Source organism: Pygocentrus nattereri, chromosome 4, assembly GCF_015220715.1.
Source record: "Pygocentrus nattereri isolate fPygNat1 chromosome 4, fPygNat1.pri, whole genome shotgun sequence".
In the NCBI taxonomy this organism is placed as follows: Eukaryota; Metazoa; Chordata; class Actinopteri; order Characiformes; family Serrasalmidae; genus Pygocentrus; species Pygocentrus nattereri.
In genome coordinates, this window is record NC_051214.1 from 16,657,966 (window position 1) to 16,675,142 (window position 17,177).

At 36.8% G+C, this 17,177-nt stretch overlaps 1 protein-coding gene across 19 annotated transcripts in view; it reads right to left on the minus strand.

The window, feature by feature from the left end:
* Positions 1 to 16,666, minus strand: part of nrxn3b (neurexin 3b) — a 327,545-nt gene extending 310,879 nt beyond the window's left edge. For 11 of the 19 annotated variants that reach the window (XR_005130194.1, XR_001856481.2, XM_017681460.2 and 8 more), the window contains exons 1-5: positions 16,519 to 16,666; positions 12,663 to 13,561; positions 8,228 to 8,245; positions 7,876 to 7,905; positions 3,944 to 3,955 (exon numbers count right to left, since the gene is read on the minus strand). Coding sequence is in view for 16 of the 19 variants with exons in the window: in XM_017681460.2 (XP_017536949.2) it covers positions 3,944 to 3,955; positions 7,876 to 7,905; positions 8,228 to 8,245; positions 12,663 to 13,359 (757 nt within the window). In the remaining 3 variants the exon portion in view is untranslated. The remainder of the gene's footprint in view (positions 1 to 3,943; positions 3,956 to 7,875; positions 7,906 to 8,227; positions 8,246 to 12,662; positions 13,562 to 16,518) is intronic. The other 8 variants (XR_005130195.1, XM_037537691.1, XM_037537684.1 and 5 more) reach the window with 1 other exon arrangement.
* Positions 16,667 to 17,177: the final 511 nt, after the last annotated feature.

Below are 17,177 nucleotides of genomic sequence, written 5' to 3' on the forward strand. Positions count from 1 at the left end.
TGTGTTGAAATGAAAGGGAAATGCCTACCAAAACCGGCAATTCATGTATCAGGGTGCACGCAAGCTAAAAATTCTAAATTATCAATCCCACTATCGGAACAATAACTACTGGCAAATAATACATTGGCTGCTGATATACCATGCACCCCTATTAGAAAGCAAAGAGGTGTGAGCCATTTTGATAGGAGAGACATGATGTCCCACAAGGCTTATTAATGAGGTCAGCAGGTCAACAGAGAGGAACATGCCATGGGAACCAACGGAAACTTGAGCCAGTCAATAGGAACTTCTGAAGACAGAGAGAGAAATCAATAGCCAAAAGATCCAGGTACAGTGCAAAGGACAAGTGAAAAGTGAAAAACAAGTGAAAAAGAGTGAAAAACAGGCTGAAATATGGAGCATAGGTTGATACTGTGGGAAGAAATATAAAATAATCAGAGACAGGGAGAAAGTGAAAGTACAAGGAATGAAGAGTACAAACATGGATAGCTAATAATCCTTTTTCAGAAACACAAGTGAAACTCCATGAAGCTAACAGGCTGCTATAACAACTTTCACATAGAATATCTCACACATCAAATACCTTCAATTGAATGATACAGAAAAAGGTTTAAATGAGGGGCACAGCACTGCAGTTGTGTGTTTTTCCTGCCTCAATACCACTGATTTAACTCGGTGCTTACTTGGCAATTTGAATCAAGTATTAAAGAACAGAGAAAATTCTAAACTGCACACTGCTGCAGGCCTCCAGGGTCAAACCCTGCCATACAAAAATATCATATTCAAGGTAAGGGAATCGAAGTTGGTGCTGGCATTCAGTAATTTTATGGGTTACTAAAACCATGCTCTGTGTCTATGTAGTGATAGCCACATTACATAAGCACTGACGCACACTGGTGCTGCGAGACAGCAAATCAGTCATGCTCAAATGATTTCTGCAGGGTCAAGAACCCATGCAGAGGCAAATAAGCATATGGAATAGCATAATGTCTTACTACTAACTTACATTTTAGCAATAATCCACTGATGAAATACAAAAGAAATCCTACACTCTGAAAAATGGGCTTTGGTAAAGGTAGTGTTGTATACAACCAATGCAACTCAAAAAAACTGCTGATTGTCTGATTGCTTAAATGTTTTTCTTCTTCATGGTAGAGAGCCTGTTGTACAACGTTCTTTAAAGAACTTTTTAACAATAGGTCTATATAGCACCAAAAAGGAGATTTTGAAAAAGATACTGCTTTTGATACAAGTCCAAGAACCTTTTTGATACTATTATATAGAACCCTATTTGCTAAGATTGTTGTAATTGCTAAGAGTGTGCTAATTGGTTCACTTCAACCAAGCAGTGGGGAAGAAATGTTAGAGGATCTGGAACATCCCATTTTTCTTCCCTGAGGTGGCCATATATAGTTTGCATGTTTGCATCTCCTCTAATGATGGCATAATCTTAAGAGATTGAGTTTTTCTATGGATCTTCACCAAAGCTCTTTCGGAAAAACTCTGAGGAGATAATTAGTGAGGATTGCAGCTGTATGGTAAAGCTCTAAGCCTTGATATAAGGCATGAAGATTATCTACACCACAGCTGAACGTCTCCTGACTCTCCTAATCACCACAGTGAAATTAAATGCTCCCTGTCCTAAACCCAATCACACTCTCCTCACATCCAACCACACACCTGTCTTGTAGAAAGACACAGCTATCTAATCCATTGTTCTAATCAGCTTCACTTTTGTCTCTGTGACTTTCATGTGACCTATGATCATAGATGAATTGAGGAAAGTAAAGCTAATGAACAATTTTACCATCAACAGCATCACTAAAATGACTTTTTAAAAAAATTCTCTATTGTCTATGAGAGCCCTATGTAAAATCAGGTGATTTCCATTAATTTATCAATGTCTGTAAAAATCCTAAAAATGCCCCTAATATGAGAAGATATGCTGTTTTCTGAGCATTTGAACTTTTCTGTCACATTCAGCTCATATCACCCCCGTTTTGCTATGTGAAGTGACCTTGGGTTTGTGAAATGTGCTATATAAATGTAATTTATTTTTATTATTATTATTATTATTATTATTACTATTATTATTATTCCTGTCAGTCACCAGATATTAGATTATATTACAAAAATAAAGGGTGAACTGAGAAACATGAACATAAAACATCATAGTTTAAAAATATATAAGACTTGAGTCAAAAACCATTGGCATATCATAGAACACAAAAAATCTCAATGTCAAGAGAACGGATGAAAAATGAGAGTTAATTATCAGAAAGCAAGAAAAGCTTTCAGAATAAGCTCTGTGAAAATGCTACTGATCATATTATTAAGTACTTTTTTGAGTTTCTAATTATCAAAACCTATTCTGAACGGAGAAAATCTGTCTATTCTGAATGGAGAAAATCTAAAAAACAATGCATCTTCTCAGTAATGAAATTCACACATCTGGACAGCAATCAAATTAATACAGGAGGCAAGTTTTGAGTGGTAATTTTACAAACCTGAATGTTTGCATCATACATTGGGCATATTATGGACATCATGTGAAAAAATAATATTGTGCATATAAGCAGTGCTATGATGAATTGTGTAATTGTACACTGAACTTGCTGGTACAATTTCCCATTCAATCTCCCCTCTCTGATACATTTTATTTTCTACTGCTGCTCATGCACACAGGACATTTAAATATGGGAAGTATCAGTGGCCAAAACACTATTTCCTTTTAATGTGATGTGAATCTGCCTGGAAAATCCACCAAAATCACAGAGATTTGTATCAAGAAAGGAATAGATTTATCACATGTCCGCTAAATTCAGTAAAAAAGCAGTAAGTAATTCAGCCTGTAGTCTTTTCAGGAAGGGATAAAGACAAACACCAACATGGACAATCTGCACATTAAGAAAATCACTGTGTAGCACCTGTGAAAAAGTAAATTACCCAAGGATGCCTAGTAAATCTAATCCTATGCCAATAGTCTTCTAATTTTAACAAATTTTGACAATCATGAACATCTGAGCTAAAAACTTAGCATAAAGGAAAATGCAGACGCACACAGAGAATTACCCTTCAAACAATTTTGCATTCAAAAATAAACTGCTTTTGCAAGATGTTCTAACAATCGCATAATAACTGACCATAATATCAGTCAGTAAAACACTGCTTAACTAAAACCCTAAGACTCTTTGATGTTTGACTATATTAAACTAGCCAGTGTTATCAGTTATCAGAGTTTTAGTCCCTTGGGATCCCTACTGGTGACAACTTTCATACAGGGTAGCCCTCTTTTCCACTAACATGAATTCAGACATTGTGCAATGTACATTCTTTACATTTCAAAGCAAAAAGATTTTCTCAATAAGTATCCGTGCAGCCTTTTACTAAAACATTTAAGAAGCTAAGCAGAAGTCACCTACTTACTCTAACTTGAAAGTGTCATCCCCTGAATTATACAGCTGCCATACAACCCAACAAGTTTCCTTTACACTGCAACATGAGGCTTCAGGCAAAGCAACACAACAAGTAAACAAACCCATTCTAAAAAAAGGAAGTAAATAAAACATGTCCACATGCATCATGGTTAAATGCCATAAAGACATTTTGATGAGCAATAAATAAATACATAAATACATAAAGAAAGAAAGAAAGACATCCAGTCTAGTCTATCAGTGTTGTCAGTATTTATGTTAGATTACAAGTAGTAGCACAATTATGCATTGCTCCTAGTGTTTCTCCACAATACAGTATATCTGCACAATCACAGTAAACCACTCATTTGCCCATCTAGGCTACTTTGACATTTGGCTGTGTCTCCATAGCTGCTATCAAAAAAGATGCCCATACAGCCAAAGATGTCACCAGCATAAACACAATGAATAATAGAAAGACAGTGATGTCTAATAAGCATCACAGAGTTAGTAAGGAAAGCATGCTGTACCTTTGTTTCTGCCTACAGAGATATTGGCAGGGGTTCCACAAACACAGAGAAGGACAAGGACAGATTGGTCAATGATGGAGGATAGACAGTGACAGAAAGACAGAAAGAGAAAAATACTGTTGAGTGAAAACAGATACTGTGGGAAAAGCATGATGAACCGTGCGTGCATTCTAGAATGATTCATGTGTGCATGCAATCCACTAGCACTATGTATGCATGCAATCTACTATTCACAACATTTTTCACCCCTTAACCATTTTATGAATTTCCCTTACTATTTGACTATTGCTACATTTTCACAGCAAATTGCTTTTTACCATCAGTGACCTCCCTGTTTTCCTTAATATTTACAGTCCCAGTGCACTTTCCATCCCTAATTCATGACCTTCTACATTATGAAGATTCAGAAGAATAATATAGTTTATAATGCATAAAGGATTGCTTGTCAATGTACACAAACTGTATCATGTAATAAGCTGCATATGTTTATTGCATAGTATGTAATCCTGTTACATTGTGTAATATATACTGCTTAACATATTAATGCATCTTGCTTAACATATTCAACATGGAGCATACACATAAGGTGCAGTAGCTCAGCAAGTCAATTCTCATATGAACAAACACAGCAGGCTGGCAACCTAGGAGGGTGTATGGATAATTATACTGAATAGGTTCAACATCAGAGCTCAAAATACATTTCTGACTCTTAACTGACTTGAACTTTAAACTGAAATGCTTTCGCTTTTACAGTAGTGTTACAGTAGTGACTTGGTACTTCCAGTTTTAGGTAATTTTGAGTATACCTCAAAACCCAGTGCATGACTAGCAAACACAATTGCTATGTACACACAAAATCACAAGATATTTTAATAAAACACAAAAATGTTTACCTATTTGCAGCAAATAGCTACTTGCGGTAGTGACAATACTTAAGGTTACACACTCATCCAACCTGGTCTCATGGGTCTACTTTGGTCAGAGGTACGTATATCCCATGAGACCAGGTTGTACTCACCAGTCCTTAGGACACAGCTAATTGAATATAATGGATCTAACTGCTCAACATGTGAACATGAGAGTCATGGACAGTTTCACTTCCTGCCTTAAAAAAAGGACTGTGGCTAGATGGCAAACTAAAACTTGTGTTTTGGTAATGACATAAGAAACATGGAACAGGATCTTTTCTATTTAAAAATTAAACTAAACATAAATATTTTCAAATTTCAAATGCAAGTAATATTTTCAAGCTGAAATTGGGAGGATAGGGGACAGCCACCTCCCAGTAGAAAATACCCTATAAATGATGATTTTGGATATTTATTACTCATTTCATTTAATAACTTATTTTACTTAATGCCTTGGGGTTAAACAGATCATAACATATTCCTTGTAGATATCTAAGATCTGAATTCTTTTTTATTTATTTATTTTTTAATTGAATAATTTTTTTATGTGGGACCGCAGTGCTTAGCTCAGTCAGGGCTCCTTTTGAAGGAAAACATTTTGGCAGCTAATATCCCTTTTCTATTCTTTGGAACAATCACATTTTCAAATATTAATATCTATTTTTTCAGCATCTGACAGACACGGAGATGTGTGAAGTTTCTCAAATGACACTTTAGGAAAAATGTCTGCAAATTGGTGAAATCTCACAGCTTTATAAAACTACAAAAGACAGAACACTTCCCTCCTGGGCTGTTAGTCAGGGATGCACAAGGATATCACAATAATATCAGTATTGGCAGATATTTGCTTGAAAAATACTTAGCATTGGACAGATTTAGATTCGACCAATATTCTAAACCTAAAACAAATGTACTACATTGTAGAAGAGCATAATATTTATAACCTTACAGAAAAAAAAAATCATATTTCTTTGTAATCTAATTCATTAATTGATCCGGGTTGATGGACTCCCAATTTTTACATTTTTATAAATATTTATGTATCAGCATCAGCACCACCCCACATTTCCCACACCGGTGCATCCCAAATTCTAGTTATTAAAAATACATTTTGTTAACTTGTTAACTTACAAATACAAGTCATTAACATGAGCTAGCAAAGCAAATGTGTACTTATGTTATGCTGACATGGGCTAACTGACTTCAAGTTATTATTTTTATATTATTATTTTATATTATTATTATTATTATTATTATTATTATTATGTGTTCCTGAAAAAACAGGAAAAATCCCATAATTATATTTAAGCATAAAAAAAGCCGGCCAATGCTAAGCACATGCCACTTGATGTGTTCCTCTAAAGCTATACTGTCAGAGGAATAAAGACTAACAACTACAACAAAAAATGAACCTTAAATATTACACTTTTAATTAAACAGCCTGATATCAATTCATAATTCCTGAAATCTTTTACAGGTCACCTCATCTGACATAAATCTACAAAAAAGACAGATGGTTCAGGTATGCAATTGTTCTAGTTATTTGTTCTTGTTATTTGGACTTCACTGAGCTAAAACCATAATATTTAAGCCCACATTTAAGGACTTTATCACATGCTCAAGACATCACAAAAACATGATTAAAAATAATAAATTAATTTATGAGTGGTGAAATTGTATTATTTGTGTGCATCTGATGAAGGTCTTGAATGTGGGCCAAAGCATCATGGTTTTAACTAAAAACAATCCTTCTTACTTTGTTACAGTGTTGAGTGTTGTACTTTTTTATATTTGCATGCTAGACATTACAGCCTTCCTGTAAAAAACAAAGCTGGTAAGTTGCTCTATAATGCATCATTTTACCTCAAAACTCCCTGAATGACTTTGTTTAATCTCAATCATTGAATAATTAAGTAGTAATTCCTCTATTTGTGAAACTTGATAAATTATATGGAAACTACTGGGAGCACTTAAAAAAGTAGTTACAGAAATTCAAAAAAGCATGAATTAATAATGCATTAATGCATTAATTATTAGACAAAAAGAGAGGTCTAGAGCCAACCTCAGGTTCACTTGGGCTCTGCTCTTTGAAGTACAGTCATATCCCAAAGTCTGAACAGCTCCAGTTAAATTGCACGTTTAGTTGATTTTCTAAGAAACGAATCTATCAGTATGACATTTTCTGCTAATTTTAGTGCAAAGTTTCTATTTATTAAAACATGCTCCCCAATACTCTTATAGACACTATTTATTCAGTAATACTCTTTTCTGAATCAAAAGAGTGGATTGTATGATTGTCTATAAGTGCCATATTAAACCACATTCTCTTATTCAGAGGATAACCCCCAAGGCCAGTTATTTGACATTTATGCAGGTCAGACAGTTAAATATTTTACAACAAATTCATGTAATGACAAAGAAAGACAGTTTTGATACGGACTATCATGTGGGCTGTTGGCTAGAATAAATCATTTCTTTTTCTTCATTGCTTGTCCTGTTACCTTTTAAATATGTTCACATAAAATGCCATTTAAATGTTTTTTATTCAGTGGACTTTAAATTGGTGGCTAATATCTAATATATAATATCTTCTATGATCTGACATGGCACAAGATTTTATATGGAAGAAATTTATCAAATCCTTACAGTCTAATTCAATGCCATTGACTCAGTGTATAGTAGCTCTTTGAAGATGTATTATTCATCACTCTGTAGTTCAATTGGAGCATTAAAGTGATCTGAGTAAAACAGAAAGTGACTTGAAAACAGTGCATTTGGGGTCTGTAATGTACCAGCTTATTACACAAAAGAAAACAAACCATCTCTGGCATTACATAGGATTGCCCCTATACAGTCAGCAATAGAGTCAACATGCAATAATTTGCAGTTACATATATATATATGTGTGTGTGTGTGTGTGTGTGTGTGTGTGTGTACAGTGCAGGCATGTATTTACTGAACACTGACACAACAAACAACAAACACACTGGATGATAGATCAGAGAGGACATAAAAAGACCATACCTTGTTGAGACTTCACCATGTGTGCGAAACCTTGTAGGAGTTGGGGAGTAAGAGCAATAGAAAGAAAGAGAAAGCTTAGGAACACCAATACCAGTATTGCTGAGGTATTGTGACAAGTCATGGTTCACCTGAAGGCAAATCATGGTATGCACGCTAAAGCTGAAGCTTTTTAAGATGCTATAAAAAGCTTCTCATAAAGAAAAAGTAAACTTTTATTTTCATGTTCTGTGAATAGTATGCATTATCATTTTAATCTTAATGAAACTGCTTTAATAGCAATTTTTATGTACTTTAACTCACTGGCTATTTAGCTAGTATTTGTATTGCTATTATTTGTCATGTGAAAACTTACCAGGACTTTTGGTGGCCGCTGTTCACAAGTTTGCAAAAACAAATAAACAAAAAACAGATGGGGAAGAAGACAGAAAGATGTTAAGCACACACCCTTTGGCTTTGCATGGGGGTTATCATGCAAATGTTGTCAAAACTTGTTATTAAAGCCTTTGTCATGCAAGGGACAAGGCCCTCTGCATGCCATTTAAAAAACCTGTAAAAGATTCCAGCAACATCTGTCCCATCCTTTCAGGGATTCAGATTGGCACTTTCAACCACTCCCACCCCTCATCATACAGAGAATATCACCAGTGATAAACTGGGTATGTGTAATGTCTTGAACCAGGCAAAGCAACTCACATACACAGCATGAAGGCATAAATCCAAGCAGGTTACTTAACCAGCTGTCCATAGCGGACTGCACGGATTTATGAGGTTGTGAGGTTTGCGTATCTCTGGACCTTTTCTGTCCCCATGAAAATTATTTTTACTGCTGACTCACTGTGTGCATATGTATAAATCCAAACACGCTGTTTTTGCATGAATGTTTTAATACTCCTGAATACCCACTGATTAGGCTGAATGCACACTGATTAGCAAAGGAACCTGTTTAAGGTGTGTAATCATATCATTTACACAGAGTTCCTCCCAGAACACTTAAAAGCTTCAAGCAATATTTTTGTGATTTCATAAGGTACATTGCAAACCCTTTTATGTTATTTGTGCATCTCCAGCTCATTCTAATTCAGATGGTTGCAGATGAGGAGCTTTCAACAGACAATACAAAAATATACCAGGTGGGAATATGTTAAAAAGTGTGCTCAATTTTTTTTTATTACTTAATTGACTTTTTTAGAATTATTCCAATGCATATGGAAGAAGGACAAGAGTTCATCGCTGCTTGAAATTTCTTACCCAGCGCACCAGTAGGCAAGTTGCCAAGTGAATAGCAGTGGTCTTATCTGTGTCTTAAAGGCAGGCAATACGCTTCTTTAACTGTACAACTCAACATCCATCCTTTTGGCTTCACCTTCAAAGAAAGGCTACATGGGCAAGAGACACTGGTGGAGACTTATTTGGGTCTTGGCACCGATGCAGCATGCATGGAATTCAAACTCATGTCTACGTAGGCTTGACTGCTTGAAACAGTTGCTAGTGGAATAGTAAGTAGTAGTAGGCTTTAGTGAGTTTCAAATTGCGCATTTATTGTTTATTTCAGCTGTATTTGGTCAAAGCCAACAAGTGTTAATTTAGAATTTTTATGCTTACCCCAAGGTAACTGGAAGTCATTTAAAAGTAAGTAATTTGAGTTTTTTAAACTTAAAGATGACAGCATCTACTTCATGCTTAAGCAATTTAATGTAATTAACAGGAATTCCTCTTCTTTTTCAACAACATAATCTAAGTTGCAGTAAGTTTCTTCTAAGACAGCTGTACCATGTATTACTTAGGCTGCACTCACTGCGATCATCTGCTAAAATGTATTTGTTGCAACTTTTTTTGATCTAGTGGAGCTAATCAAAGATATTGCATTAAATTTGGAGGGATGACACAGAGAGAGATAAAGCGAGCAAGCGCTACACCCAAGTGGAGAAGTTTTCACAAGCAGATTAAGATTGTTCTTCACGTGACTGCAAACAGAACAGATCCTGTCCCCTTAACAGAGCTTTAATCCCTTGCTCTATTTTTCAGCTTTTGGACTAAAATTCATTTCCCAACGTGAGGTTGAGAGACACAAATGCCCACTCGACCTGAATCAAGCTGGAATCAAGTCTTTTTTCCCTTTTTATTGACCTACTTTTAGAGTAAGATTATTGTAACTGACATTTTTCCATGTATATTTATTAATACCCTCAGCTAAGCCTTCAGCCACCATTTTAACATTTATGTTTATTTTTTGTGTGATCCCTTTCTGTTTTTTATTGTAAACTGTGCCATAAAAATTGAAAGCAAGCCACTTAAAATGAAATGCTCTACAATAATTCTTTGTGATATAATTTAAAATAAAAATAAAATGTTTAATAGACATACATACATACATATATATCAATTGAATATATTTTTTAAGCCAGTGTGACTGAAAAAGTGCTTTGCTGCTATCAGCTTTCCAGAAGAGAATCAGAGTGTGAGTTATGGGCCACAATCTCAGTGATTGACTTCGACAAGTACAGCACTTTAGCAGCTTCTGCTGCGCACAGGCCAAGTGTTTTATGACCAGACACTTCTTGTTTTAATATACCTGTGCTTTAAGGCAGCGTTACAGTTGATGATGACCCTCCACTTGTGTTAGAGCTAGTCAGCTTGTCTATTTAGAGTACATGTGAGGTTGAGGCTAAAAGTGTTTGTATGCTAAAGAGAATAAGTGTTTGTGGAGCAGTCTTGTGCCATCTACATGCTCCGAGAAGCCACAAGGGCATATTACTAAAAGGACACTCATCATCTTATAAACACAGGTCAGAGAGCTTGCCAACATCACTCATTACTAAACATACATTAAACAACAACTATCCCCCTCTCAAGTTAGCAATGCAGCTTGTCTTTTTAATCTGTTAAACTCTAACAAAAATAGAAATCTAAATTGCACAAATATGCAAATTATTGAAATTAAAGGAATCATAATTTTAATACAATACAGCTACTCATTGTTTTTATACAAACGCTAGGCTACCTTTGGCTACTGTTGTCCCAAGACCTATTTTACTTTATTTTAACGTTTTGCTGCGCTGCATTATTATTCTGTGTGACTTCAGGCTAGATTTGTTACAGAATCAGACAGGTTTTGTTCTTTTTTTCAGATATCCAATCAAGCTTTCCTGTTGGTATCGGTCCGATATCTATATGGGGTACTACGCTATATAAATCTGTAAAACGGGAAGAAGCATGCAACATTGCACAAGAAGCCTGTCAGTTGAAATGTTGCATCATTATTCGTCCCTCACTTCCATGAGCAAATTACCCACTCTTCCTCTCATCATTGCCCTAATTACCATATGCTCTCCCTTCTCTGCAGTGTAACAGACAATCAGGCCCATCCATTAATCTGTGTGACTAGCGCCTGATGCGCCACAGGGAAGCCATGACGACTCAGCTTGCAGCCTGACTGCAGGAGAGGTCAGACAAGACAGCCAGAGCAGGAGAAGCTAACCCTACTGTTCTGAGATCAAAGCACCACTGACCTTATGTTCATCAAATCAGCTTGCTCTCTGAACCAGCGATGACTGCTTCTCCTCTAAGGGCACTATAGAAAAATGCTCAATGCTGCTTCAAAGAACAAAAACTACAACAATATTTGAATAATAACAATACCATACTAATCTAATGTTACTTCTGAAGGTCAGAGTACACCGACATGACAAACACAAACATTTTAGCCCACATTTGCAGTTGACCTTAGAATGTTTAGAAACTTACAGGTAAAATGATCTTGAGTGAATAAGTAGAAAACATTACAGAATCTTCTAACAATTAAACATGGGTATGGCATGCCAAAGTTTGTGACTGTCTTTGTCCCATCTTCCACATGACCATTTATAGTAAAATTGCTGATGATCACTCTCATGCATTAATGACAAATGTTTATAAATAAAAACTGCCTACCCAAGTGCATGCCTATTGATAATTTTGTATTAAGAGCAAATATTGACCAATTTTGAGCCTACATATTATATTGAAAATATAGAAAAATGTTATTACCACTGACCGTAGAGACATCATGAAATCCTTGGTAATTTAGTGTGCATTCAGCATATAATCACTGAGTCATAAATTGAAGTGAGTAAGAAGTGAGAATAATTCTGCTTAGATATCAACTCTTAAACCCACACAGCTGAAACAAGAAATCAAGATGTAAGTAATCAGATGGATTAGGAAGTGGCCCTGATAAACAAGACAGCAAAATATACAGCCCATTAAAATGATCATATACCTTTCATGGTGTGTTACATGTGCAGGGGATCTAGATATTTGGTGGGGAAAAAATTGTGATTTCATTTGTGAAAATAATCATTATCATTTCACCTGAATACAAGCACTTGAAAATGAAAAAAAAAACACTTTCAGAATGAAAACAAAGCATTACAAAACCATGTTGTAAAAAGCTCATTTGAAAGGCGTGTGATTATGAATTGCAATGCCTCATAATGAAGCACTTTTTCTTTTTAATACTCAGTAAAGTGCACCACCTATTGTTGTTGCAAAAGGACATAACCATGTATACCTATTGCATAGGCTCTGCACTCTCCGTTGAATTAGAAAATTAATGTAGGTGGAAGGGCTTAAGGCGTAATTTGTTTCTCATAGTGTGAGGGAGGCAGACTGTTCACGGCAACATTTGATCAAATAAGCATTGCTGGAATTACATTAGCTAATGTTATGCACATAATATTGGAGAGGATAACATAAATTATTTGTAAAATGTACTATGAACATTTTTAAAAGGAGAAATATTTTCTTACCTTCATTACAGTAACGACCTACATATCCAGTTTTAGAGCAGTCACAGTATGGCTCTCCGTCTGCCAAAACACAGCTGCCCCCGTTTTCACAGGGGTTCTCTGTGCACATGCCCTCCATCTCCAGCCGGACATTTTGGCTCCCCAGGCGTGTGGGTACCTGATTACCATAGCCGAAGTCAGTAATAATCCCCTTGAAAAGAGGCATCTCCCTGACAGCTGGTAACGTTAGAGCTGAGGTCCGGATGTCTTGAGGAACTCCTCCAAGGTAAAGGTCACTGACAATTTTCATGAACTGCCTCTGCGGTCGCACTTCATCTGCTTTGGACTCTCCGTCCAGAGTCAGTACTGTTCGCAGGTTGTGCCTGCTGATGGTGGCAAAGTGCCAGCGGCTGTCATTGACCATTTTGTCTGAGATTATCGTAGTTTCTGCACAATCCACACTAAACTGAAGCTTCATTTTCCCTTCTGTGATAGTTAGAAGCAGAAAGTCACAGTAACCGCCATCATCAAAGTAGAGCATTAGAGCATCAGATACAGCTGTTTTGAATTGAAAAGTGAGGTCACTTCTTGTGCTGGCATCCCAGCGGAGATACCGAGCCCACTGGCCCTCAGAGCCTGTGAACTCCAGACCCAGGCCCATGCCCAGGAGTGTACTGAGCAGCAAAAATACATTAGATGGCTGAAAAAGTAGAGGCATGGTAAAAAAAAAAAAATGTATCTCTCTGTTCTTCAGTCCTAGAGCACAACCTAATCTACCTTGATTCAATGGCCAATCTGCTTGCCTGATGACATTCGTTTGAAGCGACTTCCAGGTTTATAACATAAATCCTCCATGTTGGACTTGACCCTGCAGTACCGCTGCATGGTAAAAGACAGCATTGGGTATCTTTATGTTAAACCTGGCAAGAAGAAATTATAAAAATTAATTACATTATTCTTTAAAAATTAAAGATTAATATATTACTTTATGACTTCATTGGCTTTGGTATGGTCCAGCACTCCATATTGTTACTCTCATCGATTCGCATTTTGAGTTATTGAATAACAGTATTTTACACCATTTAATTGGGATAATTCTGAATACAGAATTCCGGTTACTAAGCTCTTCCAAGAGAGTCGCTTTTTCTCATTACATGACTACAGCCCATCAGTCATTCTCCTCAGTCCATTCACTCTTACAAGGCAAACTCTTACCAGTGTTATTTGGAGGACAGTTTCATTTTGTGTGAAGTAGAATTGACATCATTATCCTTTTACCCTCAGTGTCATGCACTCCATTACATAGAAACAACTTCACATGGGGCCTATCACTTAGAATAAAGAGTGAAAGAAGCTAGAGAAAACATTGATGAAAATGTTTGCAAATAAGACATTTCCTTTGACAAAAGGACCATAATTGTCACATTCATCTGCATTTAGTATACTACATTAACACATTGAAATGATTTTTTTATTATTGATCACCATATATTGAAATACACTCAAGTCCTCCTGAAGTGGCCAAATCTTAATATCTAGCTGTAAATATTTAGTAGCTCCCAAGTGAGGCAGGTGTAGCTTGAGCTCAAATGAACAAACCATACTGCGGCCCTCTAAAAGGCATTATAGCACTAATCAGATGTTTGAACTTCTGTTATCTTCACAGGACCCACGACAGGGCTCAATAAATGTGTGTCCTGCTTTTTTTTCTTTATGTGTGTTTACTTCAATCCAACAGATGTTAAGACACACACATAATTGTGAATGTATTAAATAATTGCAATCTGACGATTATGTAATAATTGTGACGTTGGCAATCTGTTGACATGGAAATATGTTATTGCAATACACTACATACTATATATTGCTGACATTTTTACATTTATAGCATTTGGCTGACGCTCTTATCCAGAGCGACTTACAATTTGATTATTTTTACATAAGTAGGCCAAGGCGGTGTTAGGAGTCTTGCCCAATGACTCTTATTGGTATAGTGTAGAGTGTTTGCCCAGGTGGGGACTGAACCCCAGTCTACAGTGCAGAAGGCAGAGGTGTTAACCACTACAATATACCAACCACCATTTTTCAGGAAATACTCTGCAGATTGTGATTTTTGGACATAGATATACTATAAATATAAATATACTTAAATATTTACATCACACAGTAGCTGAGCAGGTGAGTCACTGAGAGAAGCCGTACTTGTGTACAATTTCATCCCTCTATGCCCTTGCTGTTGCTTTGGCACGGCACATTGGTAGACAATACCCTCTCCAATCGTAGAAGTTCCACAGCAGCGGAACACAATAACCCCTTTAACCACCTGCCCTGAATAGTTAATCTCTCTCTGGCAGGGAGCTATTGAGCTCAGATAACTGATACCAGCAGTGATGCATGGAGTATCTCCTTTAACGATACCTGGCCTTCTCTGTGTGACAATGGCCAGCCAGTATTCTGAGGAATTTAGGAAAAGCAAAAAAGTGCAAATAAGAGCAGAATTTCACGTTTACGGGCAAGACGTACATTACACATGCCATGCAGATAGAACAGGTGAGCAGATGTCATGTTCCTCTGAGAGCGTGTCTAGTCTGAAACTAGACACTCATGCACAACATGACAACAGGCATACTGCAATCCCCCTACAATCATCAGGCGGATTTATTAGTAACATAATAGGAGCTATTTAGTTTCATATGATGTGCGTTAAATGAAGTGAACAGAGATGACTAGCATGAAAAACTGCCGATATAATCGGACTTAGGATCATATTGGTAACTGAAATGCTGATACAGCCATACAGCACATTACCATTGTATTCCAAAAAAATTAATCAGTCTTTGCTTTTTAAAGGAAAAAAAAAAGAAAGAAAATAGAAATTCATGAATAATGACAAATGGTGAATGGCAAATGATTGCGTCAATAGACTGTAGTATATTTCACACACCTCCGTGAATGTTGACTTATAGTCTGGTAATTCGTGCAACCTATGATTTATTCCATTCGTCAGGGCGGCAGATTGGCTGTCGTTTTAGAGAGTAGCTTAATTGCATATCAGAGAAACGAAAAGCAAGTCTTGATTTAGATTTGCGCAGTGGACAACAAAAAGCCAGCTACACTCATAAATTATGTGCCTTTTTGTTCTTCAAAACTGTTTAAAGAGAATGCCCTCTATGGACTAATGACATTGCAAATATAAATACGCACACAATTGATCAGCTAAATGGCGTTTAGCTAATGTGTCTGTTCTCTTGTTTTGGAAGGTCATTTAAAACAAGGGTGTTCCAAAATCGCTCTGGGTGGATACAGGGCTACTCGAGGTGAGTGAAATAACTAGGTTCCTTTGAGCACTAGAACACTAGGGGCGGGGGGAGCTGATTCCATCGCACTGCCAACAGTACAGGTATTGCTACTCGGTTGAAACAGAAATAGTTCATGTTAACTGAATGGATTCCTGCACATAGCGCTCGTACGCCGTCAAACTGAAGAATTCGACACGAGTCGTGAAGGGCGCAGAATATCTACTAACTACGTGACGAAGTGCCTTTTTACAAATGTAGGCTACAATTTCCAGTGGCTACGATGAAGGAAAAAAAATATATGTAAAAACTGAAGTCGAGTAGGAAGCAGACTGAGTAAAATGCTGCTAATAACGTTCGTTTAAGGAAACATACTAAAGCTGACACAGCAGAAAGCCTCAAACGCTAAACATTATAACCGCATTATAAACAACTAACTGGTTATAGAGTGTCAGTTAGCTACGCTAAGACACCACTGTGAGAAGAAAATTCATTTTTCAGGTTGTAGTCGTCTGCCAGATAATTCCACCACAGAATGACTATTACCTGACTGAAATGAATCTAGGTACATTATTGTTTACCTTCGATGAGGAGGAACGCCTCGTCAGTCCCAAATGGTATCAAGAAACATATTATTTCCCCGGAATAATGGAAGCTGCCAGCGATGGTGTGATGCGAAGATTAATTCCAATGCAGTGGGGCGACCAGTGCTCGCGCGCTCCAGCATCTCTGAGCTCAACCCTGAGCGCTACAACCAAGACTCTCACTCACGAGCGCCACCGCTCCACCCACACTGCACGAGCTCAAACACGCCATTTAAAGGCGTAGGAAGTGCAAATAAAACGTGTTTGCAAGCGGAGACTCGCTTCTGTGCCATTGTTGAAGGATTTGGGCTACGTTGCGTCTGACAACATGAAAACTCCATTCAGTGGGCCAAAAACTGACGCGTAAGGAAAAGACACTGCACACTTCGGCAATTACAATTACTATTATTGATATTATTTTTATTATTCAAATATTTCAATAGCAGAATTGCGCAAGTGCGTTTAAAATATCCATTTGGACGCATAAATGATTTCCTATAGATAGAGGCGCACTCCTGAGAGGAAATAATTCGTTGAGCTGTCCATGGTGCTGATTTCCAAGGAGCAAGTTTATAGACATACGTAAATAATAACTATAATAATAATAATACGACAGTGATGACGAGCTTATACACTTTAAAGTTTAACAAACTAAA